Source organism: Eptesicus fuscus, chromosome 22 (genome assembly GCF_027574615.1).
Source record: "Eptesicus fuscus isolate TK198812 chromosome 22, DD_ASM_mEF_20220401, whole genome shotgun sequence".
In the NCBI taxonomy this organism is placed as follows: domain Eukaryota; kingdom Metazoa; phylum Chordata; class Mammalia; order Chiroptera; family Vespertilionidae; genus Eptesicus; species Eptesicus fuscus.
The window spans coordinates 6,963,145-6,985,549 of NC_072494.1; the positions used below are offsets into that span (position 1 = coordinate 6,963,145).

The window sequence follows — 22,405 nt, forward strand, 5'->3', positions numbered from 1 at the left end:
GTAAGCCGTACCACCTTCAATTAAACAGAAGCGACCTTGGCAGGTAACGCTTCCTCACTCCAGACTTGGCGACCCCTCCCCGACTTCCAGCCACTGCCTGACATCCATCGCTGCAATAGAATTGAGGAGACGGCCCTAGCCGGTTTGGCTCAGTGGGTAGAGCGTCAGCCTGAGAACTGAAGGGAACTGGGTTTGATTCAGGTCAAGAGCACATACCTCGGTTGCAGGCTCCTCCCCGGCCTGGGCCCTGGTGGGGGCGCGTGCATGAGGCAATTAATTGTTGTGTTTCTGTCTTTCCCTCTCTCTTCCACTCTCTCTAAAAATCAATGGGAAAATATCCTCGGGTGAGGATTTAAAAAAAGAAGAAGAATGAAGGAGGTGGCGGACAGGCAGGGTCAGCCACACTGGCGGCCTGACTTCCCTTGTCCATGCTCCTCCCCTAGGGTCCAGCTGGCCTCTTGGACATGCGGGGCCTACTCTGAAATGACTTTGAACCCTAGGCCAGCCTCATACCGGTGCCAGATATGCCATTTTCCTAAATGTGCCTTCCGTCAACAGCCTTTCAAGGCTGTTCTCACGGAGTCTCCATTGTGTCCTGGGTTGATTACCAAGAAGGAAAACACAGATAAGAGTCAGAGGGTAAATGGAGCCAGGTGATCCCGCTGCCCCTTTATTCCCGACTCCCACCTGGCCCGATGAAGGGGGCCAGGTGCGGGGTGGGAGGGCCTGCCGTGACCCCTATAAAAAGCTCTTGGGTGCTCACTCAGGCCTGGAACTCACAGGTAGAACTCCCACCAAAATGGGCAAGTTGCTGATTCTTGCTGGTGAGTCTTCCCCGGTGGCCCAGGTCCGCTCTCAGAGAAGCTGCTCTTTCTCCTCCATTCACTCCGCCTCCACCCCCACTCTGTGCTCCAAGGTCGCCTGCGCTGTCCCCTTTCTCTCTTGGGATCATGACATAGTGGGGAAGGAAGGAAGGAAGGAAGGAAGGAAGGAAGGAAGGAAGGAAGGAAGGAAGGAAGGAAGGGGAAGGAGGGAGGAAGGGCCCCCTGAGCACCTGAGGGCTTCAGATAGGAGGGGAATGGACAACTGGTGAAGCAGGACAAGCTCATTCCCCCAAGTAGGATGCTGGAAGCCTCGGCTAGCCCCGTGGTCAGCAAACCGTGGCTCGCGAGCCACATGCAGCTCTTTGGCCCCTTGAGTGTGGCTCTTCCACAAAATACCACGGCTTAGGTGAGTCTATTTTGAAGAAGTGACGTTAGAAGAAGTTTAAGTTTAAAAAATTTGGCTCTCAAAAGAAATTTCAATTGTTGTACTGTTGATATTTGGCTCTGTTGACTAATGAGTTTGCCGACCACTGGGCTGGCCTCTTCCATTCTAATGTCCTGTGATTCTGCCTCACTGCCAGCCACAGAGCAGGAGCTCAATGCACGGTCCTGACCAAGGCTTCATCAGCTAACAGGAGCAATTAATAGAAGTTAAAAAAGGACGAGGCAGATTTTATCTGAATATGTACTGCAGGGACAGGTGTGAGGGGTTTGGGGAGGGAGGCAGGAAAGGCCTTAAAGAGCTAATGCCAAAAAAAAAAAAAAAAGGGCTAATGCAGTTTCTGCCACACTAGCTCCTCCCCAGAGAGCATGCCTGAACTGTGGCTAGCAGCCCAATAAGAGGGATCGGTGGGCGGGGCACAACAGCTCCTCCCGCTTATGATTGGGTGGCTTGAAAGGGAATCAAATTCAGAAGCCTCCTTTGAGTTGCAAAGTACCAGTATAGTGAAGTTGGTGCTAGAAAAGGTGAGTTCTGGAGGAACTGCCACGGGAAGGGGCCCTGGGCCTGAAACCCCCCTTGGCACTTCCAGTTCCTCCTCTGCCCTGCTCCACCATTTGGCTTATCTTTAGGGTCCATTCATTCCAAATGGACCTTATCTTTAGGGTCCATTCATAGGGTTGACTATGTACCGGGGGCTCTGCTGGGTAGTGGGCACTCAGCGGGGCAAGCACAGTCCCTGCCCTAAGGAGCTCAGTCTAATGGGATGACCAGCAGACCGTTATCTGTCAGTGCGGTAAGTGCGATAAGTGCGGTGATAGAGATAAGCCACCGCAAATACCCGAGGAGCCTAGCGGGAGAAGGAGACCCGCCGGAATGTCACCCTCGGGGGAAGTCTTCCCTGACACTGTGCGCGCCCCAGTTTCATCACTTGTCACGTTGCATTGCAGCACCTTTGGGCTTACAGGTTTGGCTTTCCCACCAGACGGTGAGCTCTTAGAGGGCCGGGACCGTGTCTAGTTTTTTCTTTCTATCTCCAGCACCCATCACTTACTAGGAGTTTCTAAAAGAAGAACAGCCCTAGCCAGTTTGGCTCAGTGGATAGAGCGTCAGCCCTCGGACTGAAGGGTCCCGGGTTTGATTCCGGTCAAGGGCATGTACCTCAGTTGCAGGATCCATCCCCAGCCCTGGATAGGATGCATGCGGGAGACAACCAATCAATGTGCCTCTCTCACATCGATGTTTCTCTCTCTCTGTGTCTCTCCCTCTCCTTTCCACTCTGTCTTACAAAAAAAAAAAAAAATATCCTCCAGTGAGGAAATAACCAAAAATAAAAATAAATAAAAATAACAATAAATCATCCTAGTTCCTGAGCTAGGCACTGTCGCCTGAGCTTCCAGGTCGCTCACTGAATCAATCCTACCTTAGCTGCCTTCCCCCAAAGCATCAGGCAGGGTCCATGTTGGGGAAGGGTCTGTAGAGCAGAGGGGACATCAGTCCTCAGCTGCTCTTCTCCACTTACTGGCTTGTGTTCTCCGCTTACTGGTCCACTCCCTGCGGGAAAGGGTGACCCTGCCCCCCTCTGACCCCCTCTTTTCTTCTTTAGGGGTGGCCCTCCTGCTGCAGCTGGGTAAGTGCCCCATGTGAGGGTGGGGCGTGCCAGGGTACCCTGGGGGAAGGGGATCATCTCTAACCTCCCTGCCACTCCAGGCACAGCAACCAAAATTGTGTGCTACTTCACCAACTGGAGCCAGTACCGCCCTGGCATTGCCAGCTACATGCCCGAGAACGTGGACCCTTGCCTGTGCACGCACATCATCTATGCCTTCGCTGGCATGGCCAACAACCAGATCACAACCATCGAGTGGAACGATGAGGTCCTCTACGCCGGCATCAATGGCCTCAAGAACTAGTGAGTCACGGGCTTGGGCTCAGTGCTGGGTTGGAGGTTTCCAAAGGGGCCTTTAGGAAGTTCCTCGAGAGGCACCGACACCAGTATGCCTGACACCAGTCCTGACCAGTCACTCTCAGGCCTCATTGGCAGGGCCGTCAGCATGCTCTGCCCAGGAGAGGCAGGGTGCTGTCATTTCTCTGGATTATTTTCTCACCAGATTCTCAGCCTTGCGGTCTGTGGGCCCCGGGAGGTGCCCACCTGGAGTCATTGTGAAGACTGCCCCCTGGAGTTTGTGATGCTGCGGTGCATCCCACACCAACCTAGGAGCGAGCTCCCAATATAACCTATGATGGTTCTTGTGCCAGTTAAACACTGAGCTTATTTATTGGGTGATTACCATGTTGGGCATTTTTCTAGGTGCTTTTCATTTATTACGTATGTAACCCCCACGACACACACCGTGAAGTAAGCATATTAACGTTTTAGAGACATTTTGAACTTAAAGAAACTGAATTATGAAGACGTTCAAAGCCTTCCCTAGCCCAGTAAGTGGCAGAACCCAGGAATGTCTTATCAGTTATCAGGTAGGGCAATTCACAGTTTGGTCCAGCTGGGAACCCAATGGGTCAGTGTGCCGGTCAAGTACACAGGACCTGGTGCCTGCTGGGAGACGCCATGGGTTAGAGGAGTTAGGTTTGAATTCCGGCTCTGCCACTTTACTGGCAGGGTGACCTTGAACACATTGTTTATCCTCTGACTGCCACCCAAAGGTCCAATGCGACTGGTCGACAGGAGCAGTGGCATTTGCTAGGCACTCAGGAAATGGTAGGCTCTTCCCCTGCCTTGTTCCCTGCCCTTCCCTTTCAGAGACACAGACTCCCATCTCTCTGACTTTGTTTATCCCAGCAACCCAAGCCTACCCACCACCCGTGCTAAGAGGCTGCTTTTAGGTCCCCCCCCCATCCTCCCCAGGATGCCCTGCCTTCTCTTCCCCCGAAGCCCCCTGCTGTACCAGGGTCCATCAGCCCACTGGCAGGGTTGGGAGTGAGGACCTGCTCAGTGACTATGGATCCTGTGCCTGGAGGTCCCAGGGCAAGAGGGCACCTTGCTCCTACAGAGACCTCTGCTCCCGACACGAGATCCTAGACTAGTGATGGGGCAGCCCTGGGGCTGCTTAGGTGTGGGCTGTGAGGGTGGAGGGACCGACCCTTAGATGACATCTCCTGTCAGTGGAATTTCTTTGACATTGGTATCTTTCTATCTGCAGCAACACCGAACTGAAAACCCTGCTGTCTGTCGGGGGCTGGAACTTTGGGACCCAGGGGTAAGGCCTCGTATTCACGGCTGAATCACTCCCACCTTACTCGGTCTCTGCCAAGCTCCTGGGGCTCCGAGTTTCTCTGAAGTGGGTGGCCTGTGGCCTCAGATCTTAGTGCAGACATCCCAGAAACCTGGCCGGAGATTCTCTAAGGCAGTAACTCTGTTTTATTCGCCATAAACCTCAGCACTACTCAATGTTGAATGAATGAGTGGATGACTGAGTATCCGTCCAGACAAGTAAGAGGCTAAGTGACAAGGCAGAGGATCCAGGAGCTTAGGCCCCTGTTGCTTCCTCCTGGGTCTGCCCCCTGGGAAGATCCTCCCTTGAGAGAGTCCCCGTCCAAGCCCCGCCCCACCACGATGGCCATAATGATGTGTCGGCTCCAGGTTCTCCGACATGGTGGCCACTGCGGAGACCCGCCGGACCTTCATCCAGTCGGCCATCCGGTTTCTGAGGAAGTACAACTTCGATGGGCTGGACATTGACTGGGAGTATCCTGGCAACCGTGGCAGCCCGGCTGACACCCAGCAGCTCTTCACCGTCCTGTTGAAGGTGACTCACCCTCCCCGGGTCCAAAGAACAAAGGATCTGGCCCACAGCCGTCCAGGGAGAAAGCCTCGCTGGTGAGGGGTTCTGAGAGGGGCCGAACGTACCCCAGCAGAGGGTAGAGATCTCAGGCTTTCTAGCTCAAGGCCCGATTTCTTTAGTACAAATTTTCTTCAGGGAAAACGCACATGGCCAAGCCATAGAGATTGGTGTAGGACAGCTGAATAAAATGTAATAGACTTGTAGCGAGAAATAGAACTGCCAACATTCATGTCCCATCTCTAGGCTCAGCTGGGAAGTCAGAGAGTCAAACAGGTCCTTGGTGGGCAGCATGTAGGGCACGATGGACTAGTTACAGACCAAGATATTCAGTGGCCCCACGTCTGAGATGCCTCCAGGGAAGGGTACTCCTGCCCCCCAGGACCAGCCATAAATCTATTGGGTGAGGGCGCCCCTCCCCTAGCCCAGCTCGCTTGAGCACCAATGTTTGCTTTGCTGCTCTTACTTCCTTTTCTTCCATGACTGCTTTTTCCCATTAGACTCCATCACATGTCGTTTGCAGAGCTAGGAGCCATTTTTGTCTAAATAGAACCATTCATTTTTTCCCCTGCTCTTTGCAGATTTCCTCCTAAGAACTGTGGCCTTGACACATGCTCCCGGGCCCTCCAGCCTGAGCCCAGTGTCCTCTGTTCCATAGGAAATGTATGAGGCTTTTGAGCAGGAGGCCACCCAGAGCGACAAGCCCAGGTTGCTGATTTCTGCTGCTGTGTCGGCCGGCAAAGGTACCATTGAGACTGCCTACCAGATCCCTGAGATGTCTAAGTAAGTAAACGCCAAGCCCAGGAGCCCAGGTTCAGGGCTAAGCAGCCAGTACCTCCCCCATGGGTTGGCCAGTGCCCAGGGATCCTGGACAGAGAGGGCTCTATCCCACAGGAATAAGGTGAGCCTGCCTCCCGAGAGACATGAGGAGCCAGCGCGGGCCCTCGGCTTGTTTCTAAATCTATGTCCAAGGTTCTCCATGACACAAGGCTATTTGGAGAAAAGTAGTTGGGTCCCTAACTTCCACACGTTCTGGAGGTCTGAGAACAGCCTTCTATATTGATTGTGAGGTACAGGTGAGGAAGAATGGAATAAAGAATAATAAAGCACACTGCCTTACAAACCACACATGTGTTAGGGACTAGGAGCTTTAGGGGGAGTGGGATGGAGAGTGTGATTTCCCATTGATCATTTCCCTTCTCTTGCACCCTACTCCCAACCATGCAAGGTACATGGACCTCATCAACGTGATGACCTATGACCTAAGGGGCTCCTGGGAGGGCTTCACAGGAGAGAACAGCCCCTTGTTTGCAGGACCCAATGACCAGGGAGACTACAAATTCTTCAATGTGGTGAGTGATGGAATGGCTTCAGCACCGCCAGTCCTACTGGGTATCTTTGAAGCATGTCATGAGATCTCTGGCCAAGGACCGGAAGGATGCAAGGAAGCTTGATGGACAGGATGAAGATGGCAATCTTCCCTAACCCACCTTGTGTTCCCCACGGCCCTGTCCCTGTGATTAATTGCACTCATTTATCTTTCACACCAAAGAAGGCAGAGGAGTGGTTTGGGGGTTAATCTCAAACAATGGAAAACTCTTTAAAGCATCATTTCCATGGGTGCTAGGAGCACATTTCCTGATCCACCTTTCCCCGCTCTTCCTCACCTCCCTTCCACCCTCTCCCTGTGCCATGAGGTATATCTTCCTCACTTGTGTGCCATGGGCAGGTGCAATAATGAACCTAGCTGATGATCGGTAGGTGGGTAAACTGGCTAGGGGTGACTTCAGTGAATCCAACCAGGAATTTAAAAGCAGAAATTCTCCTGGGAAAGTCTCCCAGGTGCATGCCCCATGCTCTGAGCTGCCGGTTGGGCACAAGGGGATGCATGGCTGAACTCCAGTTATGCCACCACTGCCCAGTGCAGTGTGCGGGGAAGGAGGACGAGAGAGCATTTCATTCCTAGTTGACACTGAGTCAAATGAACTACCTAACTCATGTGCCTCTTGACTGAGGTACCTCCAGCATCCAGTTCTAGCAGGAAAGGCATTCCTTTCCTTTCTATAAGATTGGCTTGACCACATGCTATATTTGAAGTGGCCAGGGAGTTGGGTAGGAAATGAAGGCTATTCCCCAGGCCTCAGGGAACATGGTCAGCTGCTGCTTAATAACATCTTCCTTCCCTTGCCTCCAGGATTATGCGATGAACTACTGGAAGAACCACGGGGCCCCTGTGGAAAAGCTGATGGTGGGCTTTGGGGCTTATGCCCGTACCTTCACTCTCACTAACCCTGCCAACCACGGCCTGGATGCTCCCACCTCTGGCCCCGGGGCTGCCGGGCCATATACTCAGGAAGCTGGGACTCTTGCCTACTTTGAGGTAATGCCCCCAGAAGGCCTGGGATAGCTGGGAGAGCCACCCTCTTCGTTCTAAAGGATTGAAGATACTTCCACGAAGAGAGAATTGCTACCCTGATTTCTAATGCAGGGTACCCCATGGTTGACTGTTCTGAGTGTGTGTGGTAGGGAGGGAAGGGTAGAGTAAACAATTGTTAAAACATCTTAAATTTTAACCTTTTAAAGTAAATGTGCATCTTTAACACCCGTAGTAATTAACATATAATGAGTGCAAAGAAACAGCCAGGCTCTGTTCTAAGTAATATATATATATATATATATATATATATTATTATTTAGCCCTCACAACAAACAATGGAGTGTTGATTTTATCCTCTTATGCAAGAGGGGACACTGGTGCACAGAGGGGTTAAGAAATTTGCTCAATGGGGGTGGGGGGGGGCAATGGGAAGATAAGGACACATATGTAATACCTCAATCAATAAAGAAAAATTTTTTTAAAAGAAAGAAATTTGTTCAAGGTCACAAAACTAGGAAGTGGCAGAGCTAGGATTCAAGCTTACATCGTTGAGCTCCAGGCCCTAACCCTTGTGCTTTATCATCCCCTTGTTGGCTTGTTTAAGGCAAAAACACTTTCAAATAAGAGGAACAAGTACATTTGTTTCAAAAGGAAACTGGGGCACAAGGCACAAAGAAGCGGCCCCGCCCGTTGTCGTACTGACAGACACAGGACAGGAACTCATGTCTCATCTCTCCAGCAGGGCCCGCTCCACTGGGCACTGGACGGGAAGCAAAGCAGTGGAGCTAGGATGAAACTGGAGCCTTGCGCTCTCATTTCCAGCAAAGAGGGGTGGGGTGGGGAGTACATCCCAGAAAAGAAAGGGAAGGAGGGGGGAGAGGTGGGCTGAGCAGAGTAAGGACCATCTGAGTCGTGACTGCTCCTCCTGCTCCGGCCCCAGGTCTGCTCCTTCCTGAAAGGAGCCACTGAGGTGTGGAACGCCCCCCAGGAGGTGCCCTATGCCTACAAGGGGAACCAGTGGATTGGGTATGGCAACCCCAAGAGCTTCGCCCTCAAGGTAAGGCCCTCTGCACCCTTCCTTCTGCCTGTTTGGAGAAGGCAGGGACCCTGCCCGCCAGGTGCATTTGAATTACCATCCCAGGAGACCGTAAGAGGGGCAAGGCAGAGCTCAAGGTGAGCTAGTGGCCCAGCTGCAGAGCCCAGCAGTTGGAGCAGCCCCTCTGCTCCTGTGCACTTGCAGTTGGCTGCCTTCCTTCACTCGGCCCCTGCGCATTCTCATTCCCCGACTCCTGGAGACTCCTTTTGGTCCCCGCCCTGCACGGCTCTGTCTGATCCAGTTCTCCAAGGCAGGCATTCTTCCCAACTCTAAGGAGCGGTGTCGACCGGAGTTCTTCCTCTCCTTTGAACCTCTCCCGCTTACGACAAATCAACACAGACACAGGCAAATCCATACAGGCGTTACCAAAATCAGGAAGCGGGAGATCATCTGGGCTGTTAGGCATCTGCCCACTGCCCCTTATTTTATTTTATTTATTTATATTTTTTATTGGTTTCAGAGAGGAAGGGAGAGGGAGAGAGAGATAGAAACATCAATGATGAGAGAGCATCATTGATAGGCTACCTCCTGCATGCCCCCTACTGGGGATCCAGCCCACAACCTGGGCATGTGCCCTTGAGCAGAATCGAACCTGGGACCCTTCAGTCCATAGGCCGATGCTCTATCCACTGAGCCAAACCGGCTAGGGCTGCCCATTGCCCTTTAGATGCTCAGGTCTTGATGGTTATTGTTTACCAACCCTATACTTCCCTGTCTGGAGCCCTATCTTTTTGCCCAGATACTTGCTGTGTGAAGGGCCCTCTATCTCTTATGACACTACAACCCACCCAAGCTCCTGCTCAGACAGCCTTCTCAGAGCGGGGTCGGTGATTACAGAAGGCAGGAGGAAAGGGCTGCTTGGGCCCCAGGTTCTTTCTCCCTGACCTGGTAGCCCTAAAATCTTCCTTGTACACAAATATGTCTGTGAGTCCCTCAAAGTCACTGCAGGAAAGTCACTCTCCCCTGCCACCCTCTCATGACTAGACTGTCCCCCCTCCCCCCACCCCATGCTGCTGAAGATACTCTTGTGCGAGGACACCCTACAGTCCCCCCGATTGTCTCCCACAGGCCGAGTGGCTGCTGCAGAACGGCTTTGGAGGGGCCATGGTCTGGGCCATTGACTTGGACGACTTCACGGGCACTTTCTGTGGACAAGGCAGATACCCTCTCATGAACGCCCTCAAATCTGCTCTCAGCGTCTCCACTCCCAGTAAGTAGTGGCACGCCACCTACCAGCCATGAGAGAACACACTCAACACGGCTAAGGAGGAAGGAAAGACGGACTGCCCGGAGCACCTCCCACCTGTCCTCGCGTTTTCATGTAGAGCTGGCATTTGGGACCCAGAGAGAGACCCAGGTGGCCTTCTAGGGTTCAGTCATGGCTGATGGTCCTCATGAGAAAGGACCTGCCTGAGGGTCTTCCTCCGTCGAGCTGGAGGGGGACATCCTGGAGCCTGGGTAGGGAAGGGACCACAGACACCTCATTCCCTGTCCCACCTGCCCAGCTCCAGCCTTTATGAATGTTATGGAGTAGTGAGAAGAAAACGAGGGACAGATTAAGAAGTTAGGAGATGGATGAGGAAAGAGATGAGAGAAGGAGAAATCTGAAGGGGTCTGGCTTGCACCTGTCCCCAGGTGAGAAGTGGAGTTACAGTTGGTCTCAACACACAATCCTGTCCCCACCCCAAGCGCCATGGCCAGTCCAGAAAGCAGGAGGCCCAGGAATCCAGGGGGGAGGGGCTAGTAATGACGGTGGGACCTTTACTTTGTGCCAGGCCTGCTGGTTCTTTAGGTTCATGTTATCCTCACAGGCACTCCTAGAGACAGGCGTGAGATTCGTCTATTTAAAAATATAAACTGCCTGGATGGCATGGCTCAGTGGTTGAGCATCAACCTATGAACCTGGAGGTCATGGTTCGATTCCCAGTCAGGGCATATGCCCAGGTTGTGGGCTCAATTCCCAGTGTGGGGCATGCGGGAGGCAGCCCATCAATGACTGTCTCTCATCATTGATGTTTCTCTCTCTCCCTCTCCTTTCCTCTCTGAAATAAATAAAAATATATTTAAATAATAATAAAAACATACAAGGAGGGAGGAAAGGGAGATATTGGTCAAAGGCCACAAAGTTTCAATTACACAAGAAGAATAAAGTCCTAGGGACCTATATAGAATAGAGTGTACAGTTAGCAATACTGTATTGTCTACTTGAACATTTGCTAGTATTTGGGGAAGCATTTAGGTGATAAAAGTGAGAAATAAACATTATTTTCCCCCTTAAAAATAAAATAAAAATTCATAATTGGCGAGCACTTTCCATGTTATATATCCGTGGTCGGCAAACTGCGGCTCTCGAGCCACATGCGGCTCTTTGGCCCCTTGAGTGTGGCTCTTCCACAAAACACCACGGCTTAGGTGAGTCTGTTTTGAAGAAGTGACGTTAGAAGAAGTTTAAGTTTAAAAAATTTAGCTCTCAAAAGAAATTTCAATCGTTGTACTGTTGATATTTGGCTCTGTTGACTAATGAGTTTGCCGACCACTGTTATATACCAAGCACATTGGAAATTGCTTTACATAATAATTCTAAGAGGTAGTTAAAATTCTATCATTTGAATTCTATCAATTCCTCCCTTCCCATCATTACAAGGAGGAAATTGAGGCTCAGGGAAGATAATGACTTGCTCACGGTCACATAGCTCATGGCAGAGCCGGTCTATGAACTTGGGTATCTGGTTCAGCCCAGAGTGCTTACCCACTGATTCAGGTAGAAGGTGCCCTTGGCCGAGAGGAACCCCCGTGACCCTCCAGACACACACACACCCTGGGAAAGGCGTCCACTGCCAAACCCTTTCTTACTCTCTTCAGATTGCAGAGTGCCCACCTCTACCCCGGGCACCACCTCGGCCCCCATCGTCACTGCGGCTCCTGTTGGCAATCGTGGATTCTGTGCTGGGAAGTCCAATGGTCTCTACCCCAGCCCCACCAGCAAGCAAGCCTTCTACAACTGCGTGGGTGGGCACACCTACGAGGAGGCTTGTCAGACAGGCCTGGTCTTCGACACCAGCTGTTCTTGCTGTAACTGGCCTTAAACCACCCACCTGTTGGACCCATTGGGAACTGTAGGACAGAAGGATGATTAAATGAAAGTGTTGCCTCAGAATGCCCAGTTGTCTATTTTTATTTCTAAATCTGCACGATTACTGCCCGCCGTGTAAGAGAGGCCCCACCTTTTTGCTTCCAGAGCTCTGCAGAGGTTGGTGCTGGGAGAGAAGGGGGGGGGGGGGCTCTGGCTGGGACCTTTCTGTGGGAAATTCTGGGTACACACACACACACACACACACACACACACCCTGAGGCAGGAGGGGAGGGGAAATGGGAGGCTGGGGGGTGGCAAAAGAGGTCAAGTTCTTGTTCTTTCCCATAAATATGCCTCCAAAGATCTTGCAGAAAGATCCCAAAGAGTGGCCGGACTCAGGACACTTAGTTTACTGCATCACCCCCTTCAGGAAGTCTTCCTTCATCAAATCTACTCCTCTCCCAACTCCAGGGCTAAGCTCCAGTCTTTAGAAAAAATGCCAGAAACATAGCCAAGGAGCTGAAGTTTGTGAATATATAGCAAAAATAATTATTCAGAATTTTAAAATTTGAATTACTATGCAGTTTTATACTTTAGTTATTTAGAAACATATTTTTGAAAATAGTTTTAATAGAACTATTAGGTAAGTTCATTTGTGTAACAAAAATATCAATTTACAAATAAACATTTTAAAAATTACATAATTCTGATGCCCCTTTCACTCTCACGTGTGCCTGGGTTTGGATGGTGAATTAAGCGAAGGAACTCAGAATTGTTGACCAGATGTCCCATTATGTACTGAATGTCCTTGTAAGTTGGCAGAAAAGAAGTCCCCAGATTTGCACAAAGTGCTGACTCAGCCATTCTGTAAGCTAACTACAAAACGAGAACTTGAGCTTAATTTCTCATGGATTTGACATATTTAGCACATATTTCACAGCCACAAAAGCATTTCTGACTCATGGTTCCCCAGGCCTCCCTGTGGTCCCTGTGGCTTGCACTTCAGCATTTGTACGTGTCTGGTTCGCTGTCTTCATCAAGAGTCTACACACCCGAATGGCTCCTTATCGCATTGCCCTGGCTCTGCGGGAAGGAAGTCACTCTTGGTATTCCCCCAGTCCTCACTCCAAGTCCCTCCCTGCTGCTTTATTTATAAAGCCAACACAGGGCACTTGATGGGCAGGCCCCATGTAAACATCTCGCTGAATCTCTTCATAAGACCCCCTAGGTTGTCATGGTGATGATTCCCACTTTCAGGAACATGGCACAGAGAGGCTGAGAAATGGCCTAGAGTCCTGCACCCTGGAAATGCATTGGAAAGCTGGCAGTGTGGTTCTGGTGTCTGTGATCTCATCCACACGCTGGGCTGTCCTTTGGTGCAACCACGCTGTGAGACTACCTCTCATTCCCAGGCCAGGCTGGATATTCTAAAAGCAATCTTCTCCAAAAACATTTTCTCGATTCTCTCCACCTACCTCTGCCCATTTCTTTGGAATCCTTAAATCCAGATGCATAGCTGCCCACTCATCCAGCTGGACTCCTTTTGGGTTGGTTCTAACAGTTACTCTGGACTAACTTGTCCTGCAGCACTTAATTCAACAGGTCATAATTTCCCCTTTGCCTGCAGCAATGATAGTGAGCCCTGTGTCTTGTTTACTCATATAGTCCTGCATTCAGATGGTACCTGACACAATGTAGGTCATGATTAAATAAATGAATGAACATTAATGAATAGCTTGAAACAGGTGCATTTGCTTGGTATTTACTCTAAGTGCAGTATTAACTATAAGGTTATTGAAGACAGGAATGGTGCCTCCTCCCTTTCTTCCTTCCAATTTGTAACTTACATTTTACTGGAAGAATTCTTTTTAAAAAAATACTTCCTGACTGATTTCCGATAGGCTAAGTTCTATGACAACACTCTCAGCATATACTTAAGCATTTTTTAAACAAGACGATATATTGACAACCTAGAATTTTTAGTCCATTTACATTTAATATAATTACTGGTGTATTTAGGTTTAAACCTACATTTTTTCTCTTTTTTTACTACTCTAGTCAACTAACTAAAGGGAACCTTTACTGAGACCCCACACCCATGGGGCTTATGCAGGAGGCCACCCTGCAGGGCTGGAGGGCATGTATTTGACCTTCTCAGGATGGAGGTTGGTGGTGGTTTGTAACATTTGACAGCACAGACGTGCAGGCAAGGGAAACACTTGGGACAGACCATTTTGTGGAAGTTGCATTTCTGAATGAGCTGGGGGAGGAAAGTCTCAATAATGACACTTGGCAGGCAAAGCACCAGGTTCAGGGTGATTGTTCTTCTGGAAGGTAAAGTCTGAGTGTGGCCATCCTCTAGCTGTTTACTCACAAAAATCAGATGCTGCTGGCTGGGCAGGATGCCCTCCTTGTCTTGAAATTGGGCTTTAACATTCTCAATGGTGTCACTGGGTTCAACCTCAAGGGCGATGATCTTGCCCATCAGGGTCTCACAAAGATCTGCATCTCTACATCTGTCGATTGGCTGCCTCTTTGGAGAGAAAGAGCTACATCTACACTCCTTCCTGACTCACATTTCGAATTCTGTTTCTTCTCCTCTTTGGAGGAGAATAACAGTTGTGAAAAGGGAAACAAGGAAGGAAAATCTTCAGAGTGCAGACTAGTCTTCAGGCAAATAAATTCTAGAAAACTGTACATAGGAAATTTGAGTATCTGGATATTCTTTTTTTTTTTTTTTAAGGGCTATTAGATATTCTAGCATCAGGGGAAAGAGACAGAGTGAGAGCATGCTAACCTGTTTCTGGAAAGGATTGTGGAAACCATTTGCTACAAATAGATGAGAGTGAAATAGCCAATTAGCGCTTTCCAAACAGAGAGTCTGGCCCACTGTACAAAACCATTTTGAATTATGTAAGCTATTCCGTAACGGAGCTTATTCCTATGGTGCCTGGGCTTGAGCCCAATCCTTTCTTCTTGTACAGTGAAATCAAGATAATATGGTTTCCCTGTCAGTAATGGGTTCTTAAATGGGTTTGAGGTTTTTGAGCACTACCAATATCAACATTGACTCTGGAGGCAATCGAGATAAAGGAGAATCTGATAAGTCACGGGAGGGGAAGAAGCGGGTATAAAAAGCAGGTTGAACAAGGGAGTTTCTACCACTGAGGCAAGATGACCAAGCTCACCCTCCTCGCTGGTAAGGAACCACCGCCACTCTGTGCCCTTGAGCCGCTCTCTCCCTCCTGCTTTTCTGCCCCTTTAAAAATTTTCGAACTCAACCCAATCGCCGGAGATGGTTGCTTTGGGGAAAGCACAGGGACACAGTTCCTTCCCTGGTGATAGGGCTCCCACTGCTCTGCAGTCCCCTCCCTTCCCCAAGCCTCAAGGCTCATGGCCCTTTAGTGGTGTTGTGAGCGGGAGTAGAGGGGAGTGGGCTTCCAGGAGAAACCTTAGGACTTTATCGGCCTCAGTAGGCTGGAGGGTACGGAGAGTGTTAAAAGGACTGGAGAGTAAAGCATAGGGAACATGCTCTACTGTGAACGAAGCACTGCACTGCGTGGGAAGGCTGCTGTGTCCGCAGGCGCGTTCCTCCCGCTCATTGTTCTCTCTGTTGCTTTAAGGTCTGCTCCTTGTGCTGACAGCTGAGATAGGTATGTATTCTTCCTGGCAGAGACCCCCATAGTGTTCCTTTTTCGTTTCTTCATCAATTGGAAACTCAGCATGGCCCTCCGTCCTTCTACATAAAACAAAGACTATTAATTAATTTCTTTTTAGAGAGTTCGAAATTTCTTAACCAAGTGAAGGATTGGGATCATTGGCCTAAAACCCCAAAGCTAAAATTGACTAGAGAGTGGTCTCACAAATAAACGTTAATAAAAAAAATAACATGCCCAGGCATCTTCATGGTGCTGTCTGCTCTGTTAAAGCATTTTCAAGTCTGTCATCTCACTGAGTCTATAAAACAACTGTTCTCTGAGAGGAGGAAAAGGCATTACACCCATCTCGCAGCCCAGTAAACTAAGGCAGAGAATGACTTATCATGTGACTTGCCCCAGGAAATATAGGGAGGTTGGGGCAGAATCTAAACCTGGAGCCAGAACTCTTGACTGTGAGGGGATGGTTTGTTTCCTTCTGAGTGAAGTTATTACTTCACTACACAGACTTATACCATCATCCTGTCTGGGTTGTAGTTTCCAAATGAGTAAAATGGGAAGAATAGTAGCACCTATTTCATAGGATTTTGGTGATGATTATTGAATGAATTTAAACAGATTACTGAGAGCAGTGCTTGGTACATAAATGCTAAGTGAGCATTAGTGATTGCTAGTATTAATTAGCATGCTGAAGGGACTAGGATAAATTTAAATCAGAGTTTACTGCTTTAAGGTTTTATCTCAGCAAAGGGCACTGATTTCTAAGGGTCTTTAATTCTCTCTTGAGGGACAGAGCTACCTCTGAGAGATATCTTCACCCCTAAATTGCCTGCTAATTATGGGTTGGCTGCAATACACAGGGATCTCAGGCACATCTTCCCCCTCCCCATGAGATTCATTTGGAAGTCTGTGGTTTCTCAGGCAATCAGAGATGCTGTCATCCCCAGGCAGCTTGCTCTCTCATTGTTTCTCACCTCTTCCTCTGGGTAACAGGTTCTGCCTACCACCTGACATGCTACTTCACCAACTGGGCCCAGTACCGGCCAGGCTTGGGGCGCTTCAAGCCCGAGGACATCGACCCCTGCCTCTGTACTCACCTGATCTACGCCTTCGCGGGGATGCGCAACAACGAGATCACCACCATCGAATGGAATGACGTGGCGCTCTACCAGGCTTTCAATGGCCTGAAGAACAAGTAAGTGATGAAAGGACTGAAGTTTCAAATCTTTTAACCTTTGAGAATAGTTTGAATGAAACCTTCCACAGGAGCCTCCAGGCTGAAATTCCAAACAGGCCAACAAGCAGCACACAGATAAACTCCCAGCTTTCTTACAATTTCCACGGTAGGGATGACCCTAACTTACTAGGCAGGGCAATGGCTGGCTCTCAGGAGGGGGTCATCAACTGAAGTCTAGCTCCGTTGTCAAGGGAAGTTTAGAAAAGTCCAAGTGCCATGGACTCAGGTGGGAACAACCTTCTACTTGGAAGCAACCTCAAGCTGGCACTCATGAGCACACTGTGTCCGCCATCTAACACCACCACTCTCACAGTTTAGGAGGAATGGATGAGAATGAAGAAACCAGTATGAGAGTCGGCGTGAGACTTCTCCTCGCTCTCAGTCATGAAACCAGGTGATGTTGAAATGATCTCTCTTTCTTTCCATTTGTTCTGACGCACTCTTGGCTTCTTTCCCCTCAGAAACAGTCAACTGAAAACTCTCCTGGCCATTGGTGGCTGGAACTTTGGAACTGCCCCGTAAGTTTTGCAAAATGACTTGACTTCCTACACCGATGTTAGGACAAGGTGTTGGGGCTGTGGAGGCAAGCGCTCACCCTGCCCTCTTGGGGTCTCCCGTAGTTTCACTGCCATGGTGTCCACTCCTGAGAACCGCCAGACTTTCATTGCCTCAGTCATCAAATTCCTGCGCCAGTATGAGTTTGACGGGCTGGACTTTGACTGGGAGTATCCTGGCTCTCGGGGGAGCCCGCCTCAGGACAAGCACCTCTTCACTGTCCTGGTCCAGGTGAGCTGTATTCCATGTCATTTTTTAATTCAAATTTCATTTTTAAATTCCAATCTGCATTCAATATCATTTGGTATTAGTTTCTGGAGAGCACACAACCCATTTCATGTGCAAGATCAGTGAGGCCGTACAGAAAACCCAGCTCCCTGCAACCTCAGTGGGAGAGGAAGGACCTGGATACCCAATTGCCATGAGAATGATGAAGAATGAAAGATGGACGATTGATTAAATTTACTTCGAAGAATAGTCATGAAGGTCAACTTAGAGTTCATGTTCATAGACGTTCTCCTACTCTTGCACAGGAAATGCGTGAAGCTTTTGAGCAGGAGGCCAAGCAGGTCAACAAACCCAGGCTGATGGTCACTGCCGCAGTCGCTGGTGGCATCTCCAACATCCAGGCTGGCTATGAGATCCCCCAGCTGTCCCAGTGAGTGACCACTTGTCCCCAGCTCCTCTGTGTCACTTGTGTAAGAGACGCTCATCCTTAGTCTGTCTTGCTGTTCAGGGATCTTGTTGAGGAGGCTTAGGAAGGGGTACCTTTGCCTGCAGAAGTGTGGGAGATGGTCACCAGAGATGATTTTACCTGCTTTACCTGCACTGCAGGTACCTGGACTACATCCATGTCATGACCTATGACCTCCATGGCTCCTGGGAGGGCTACACTGGAGAGAACAGCCCCCTCTACAAATACCCAACCGACACTGGCAGCAACGCCTACCTCAATGTGGTGAGTCCCTATACAGACATATATACAGACCAGAGATGGTGTCCTAAATCACATGGGAATTCGGGGACAAAAGGCATCATAAATTTAGTCAGGTTCTCAAATGGAAAATCAGGTTGCTATAATAAATTAACTAGTTCCCATTTACAAAGAAATTCACCAACTAATTAACACCAAACTGCCAATTTTATTAGATAGGAAAGATTAATAACAAGCGCTTCTTTAATAAAAGAAAATGAGGCGCCACTACTTATATTTCAATAAATTACAAAATGCTTCTCCGATCTTTCCTGTCTTCCTATTCCCCGGTTGCCTCGTCTAATTTCTACCATTCCAATCTTTGCACCTGTATGCCATCCAGAATTTCAGCCATTCACCAACAGATCATACCAGGAAAATCATGAGAAAAAAAGAACTTAGTCCTTCACTCATTTTTTAATGGGAAAAGTTTACCTAAAGCTTTCCTATTGGCATGTTATTAAAAGAAGCTAGTTGAGATAAGGACAAACCACTTCAGTAGAGGTACATCAGTGCTGCTCTAAAACACTTTGTGCAACAAGGCACAACCATACCACAAACACTGGGCTAACAACTCATGACCAGGCCATCAGCCTGGTGGGGCCTCTCTCTAACCTGCTGCCATTGCAGGATTACGTCATGAACTACTGGAAGGACAATGGGGCCCCAGCTGAGAAGCTCATCGTTGGATTCCCATCCTATGGACACACCTTCATCCTGAGCAACCCCTCCAACCATGGAATCGGGGCTCCTATCACTGGCCCTGGCCCTGCTGGGCCCTACACCAGGCAGTCTGGGTTCTGGGCCTATTATGAGGTATGCTCCTGGCAATCTGAGAGAGACAGAGAAAGGTGGCTTTCTCTAGGCCAGGGGTTTAACAATATAAAAGTCCAACATGTCTTGGCTCACTTAACAAGTAGTTGGCTCATTACGGGCGGCAAGATGAGCACTCATGTGGCATGTTAGGCTGGATTCCAAATACAGAGAGAGTAGGAAAAAGAGATACCATCAATGAGATTACATCAGTGAACAGACACTGCTCACTGCCTGCCAAGGCATTCTTTGATTTAAGAGTTTCTCCCACATTGAAAATAAATGACCCACATGTGACAAAGGATCAAATCCTAAATGAACTGAGAAATTTGCTGATAGAGCTCTATCCTTTTCAAGTAGCTTCATGCATCCCTTCTCTATTTCCCTCCCCCATGCCCTCTACCCCTGCTACATGGACACTTTGCCTACCTCTTGACCTCTTCCTTATCTCCTCTTAGATCTGTACCTTCCTGAAGAATGGAGCTACTGAAGTGTGGGAGGCTGCTGAGGACGTCCCCTACGCTTACAAAGGCAACGAGTGGCTTGGCTATGACAACACCAAGAGCTTCAAAATCAAGGTGGACTGTGTGCTGTGGACTGTTGTGGCCTGTTTACTCCCATCTGTAGCTCTGGAGCCCCAGGTTGGCCTTGATGTCTGCACTTCATTGGGTGTCTCTGTAATTACCACAGGCTGACTGGCTGAAGAAGAACAACTTTGGAGGCGCCATGGTCTGGGCCATCGATCTGGATGACTTCACGGGCACTTTCTGCAACCAGGGCAAATTCCCCCTGACCACCACCCTGAAGGATGCCCTGGGCCTGCAGAGCGAAAGTGAGTTGGGGTTAAGACCCTAAGCCTCAAACTCGAGAGACATTTCAAAGCCTTCTTGAAAGTCAAGGAGTCATGGTCCAAGGGATTTGATGACTATTGCTCTATTCATACTTGGTAATGATTCAACAATGGTGGGGAGAACCAACAAGGTTCTTCACCATTCCTTTATCCATAATTCATTTCACAAGCAAGTTTTGAGCATCTATGAGGTATCAGCACTAAGTAGGTATGACAGAGGAACCTGAATACATAAGTCACAACCTCTACTCTATAGAAGCTTACAGTCTAATGGGAGAGATACTAGTGATGAGATTACAAAGTTCGATAACAACACAGAAGATATTCTATGGTGAAATCACAGAAAAGGGATAAGAAACTTCCCTGTGACTTTATGTCATTAAGGTCTCAATGCCTCAGGGGGATCTAGGAAGGAGGAAAAAAAGACAAATTATGCTTTGAAGGATGAAGAGGGAGTTAGTTGATAAGCAAAGAGGAGTGGGGACGGCAGGCATACCAGATCAGGAGACTGAAATAGGCAGAGACATGGAAGGAGGAGCTAAGAAGCAAATCCAGGATATTAGTTCTCACGCATCAGACACACTAACAGAAAGCAGGGGGGCTCAGGATCTGGTTTCTTTCTTTTAGGTTGCAAAGCCCCAGCCCAGCCCATTGCTCCCATCACCGAGGCTCCCAGTACAGGTGGAGGCAGTGGCAGTGGCAGTGGCAGCTCGGGAAGCAGCCCCGGTGGCAGCGGATTCTGTGCCAACAGGGCCAGTGGCCTGTACCCCGACCCCACTGACAAAAACGCCTTCTACAACTGTGTGAATGGACACACCTTCATTCAGCACTGCCAGTCCGGCCTGGTCTTTGATGCCTCCTGCTCCTGCTGCAACTGGTGATGTCTTTGCCAGACACCACATCCCTCATCCCAGTTCAGAAATTGTTGTACAATAAAAGGTTGAGCACTACTGTGCGGTAGCTTCTACTTCTTTCCTGAAGGGTCTTGAATGTAGCTAATCTCGGTCTCCCAATGACATACGATAGCTCCACCAGCCCACCAGCCACGTGGTTTCTATGGTGAGCACCCACAGCATGCACAGCTCTCTCCTGGGTGCTGGGTGGAGGGAGCAGAGGGATTCAAGGAAGATGCCTGGTCCTTTCATTTTCAAAACATGTACTCAGAGGAGGATGGGAGGAGAGAAGGACATAAGAGTCAAATAATAAGGGCCTATAAACAAACGTATCTCTATACATACCTTTAGAGCAGAGATTTCCAACTGGTGTGCCAAGAATTTTTGAAACATGCAATATCTGACTATTTAGTCAGATGCACTGACCTGTTTTCCCTGAAAATGTCAAATAAAAACATGACAACAGACAGCACAACAATAGCCATCCAATGTGAATGAATCAAAAATTATACTTTTTTTTTTTTTGGTGTTGCAGAGTTTTAGTAATTAGTTTATGCGTGCCATGAGATGAAAAAGGTTGAAAATTGCAGCTTTAGAGAACTATTTCTAAATGTTCAAGGGATGCGATAGTGAAGATTTGGAGGTAATTTATATGTGAAAATAAGAGAGGAAGTGGGTTTGAGCAGGATTTGGGAGGATTGGGAGGGATAGTGAGACAGAGGAGATGGGGTACTCTGGGAAGGCAATTTAAAGTGATGAACCTGGCCCATGTAAAAGTTGGGAGGTTGTATGTCAATTTCTTGAGCTAAAATCAAACAAATTAAGCTTTATTATTTAAAATAAACTTAAGAATTTATTTTTTTAATTTTTTATATATGTATTTTTTTTATTGATTTCAGAGAGGAAGGGAGAAGGAGAAAGAGATAGAAACATCAATGATGAGAATCATTGATTGGTTGCCTCCTGCACGCCCCCTACTGGGGATCAAGCCTGCAACCCAGGCATATGCCCTTGACCGGAATCGAACCCAGGACCCTTCAGTCCACAGGCCGACACTATTCACGGAGCCAAACAGGCTAGGGCATAAACTTAAGAATTTAAATAACTTTGATAAATTGGAGGTTGTATTCATCCACCAATGGACACTTAGATTGTTTCCACATCTTGGTTTATAAATATTGCTGCTATGAACAGGGGGTGCAGGTACCTCCTTGACATAGTGCTTTCATTCCCTTTGGATATATATCTAGAAGTGGGATGTTGGATTATATAGTAGTTCCGTTCTTAATTTTTTGGAGAACCTCCATATTGTTTTCCATAGTGGCTACGCCAATTTACATTTCCACCAACAGTACACGAGGGTGCCCTTTACTCCACATCCTTGTCAATACTTATTATCTCTTGTCATCTCGATGAGAGCCATTCTAACAGGTGTGTGGTGACATGGCACTGTGCTTCTGATATGCATTTTCCTGGTGCTTAGTGATGATAAACATCTTTTCACGCACCTGTTGGCCGTCTGGATGTCTTCTTTGAAAAATATTTATTTAGTTCCTCTGCCCATTTTTGTTTGTTTTTTAAATCCTCACCCAAGGATATTTTTCCATTGATTTTTAGAGAGAGAGGGAAAGACAGAGAGAAATATGGATGTGAGGGAAACACATCAATTGGTTGCCTTCTGCATGTGCCCTGACCAAGTACGTGCCCTTGACTGAAATCAAACCCAGGACCCTTCGGTCCACAGGCCGACACCCTGTCCACTGAGCCAAACCGGCGAGGGCTGCCCATTTTTTAAATCGAATTGTGGTTGGGTTTTTGT

General features: G+C 48.6%; 2 protein-coding genes across 2 annotated transcripts; both read left to right on the forward strand.

The window, feature by feature from the left end:
• Positions 1-799: 799 nt before the first annotated feature.
• Positions 800-11,662, forward strand: LOC103291175 (acidic mammalian chitinase-like). Its single transcript, XM_008147151.3, has 11 exons — positions 800-824; positions 2,870-2,893; positions 2,974-3,175; positions 4,425-4,481; positions 4,865-5,030; positions 5,722-5,846; positions 6,292-6,415; positions 7,258-7,443; positions 8,381-8,497; positions 9,605-9,746; positions 11,399-11,662. Exons 1-11 carry the CDS (start codon positions 800-802, stop codon positions 11,620-11,622), a joined length of 1,392 nt encoding a protein of 463 aa, XP_008145373.2. The 3' UTR covers positions 11,623-11,662.
• A 3,121-nt stretch (positions 11,663-14,783) lies between these two features.
• LOC103291176 (acidic mammalian chitinase-like) lies at positions 14,784-20,574 on the forward strand. The gene is made up of 11 exons (XM_028153920.2): positions 14,784-14,808; positions 15,233-15,262; positions 16,259-16,460; positions 16,964-17,020; positions 17,123-17,288; positions 17,591-17,715; positions 17,892-18,015; positions 18,661-18,846; positions 19,302-19,421; positions 19,534-19,675; positions 20,321-20,574. The coding sequence occupies exons 1-11, from the start codon at positions 14,784-14,786 to the stop codon at positions 20,572-20,574; spliced, it is 1,431 nt and encodes a 476-aa protein (XP_028009721.2).
• Positions 20,575-22,405: the final 1,831 nt, after the last annotated feature.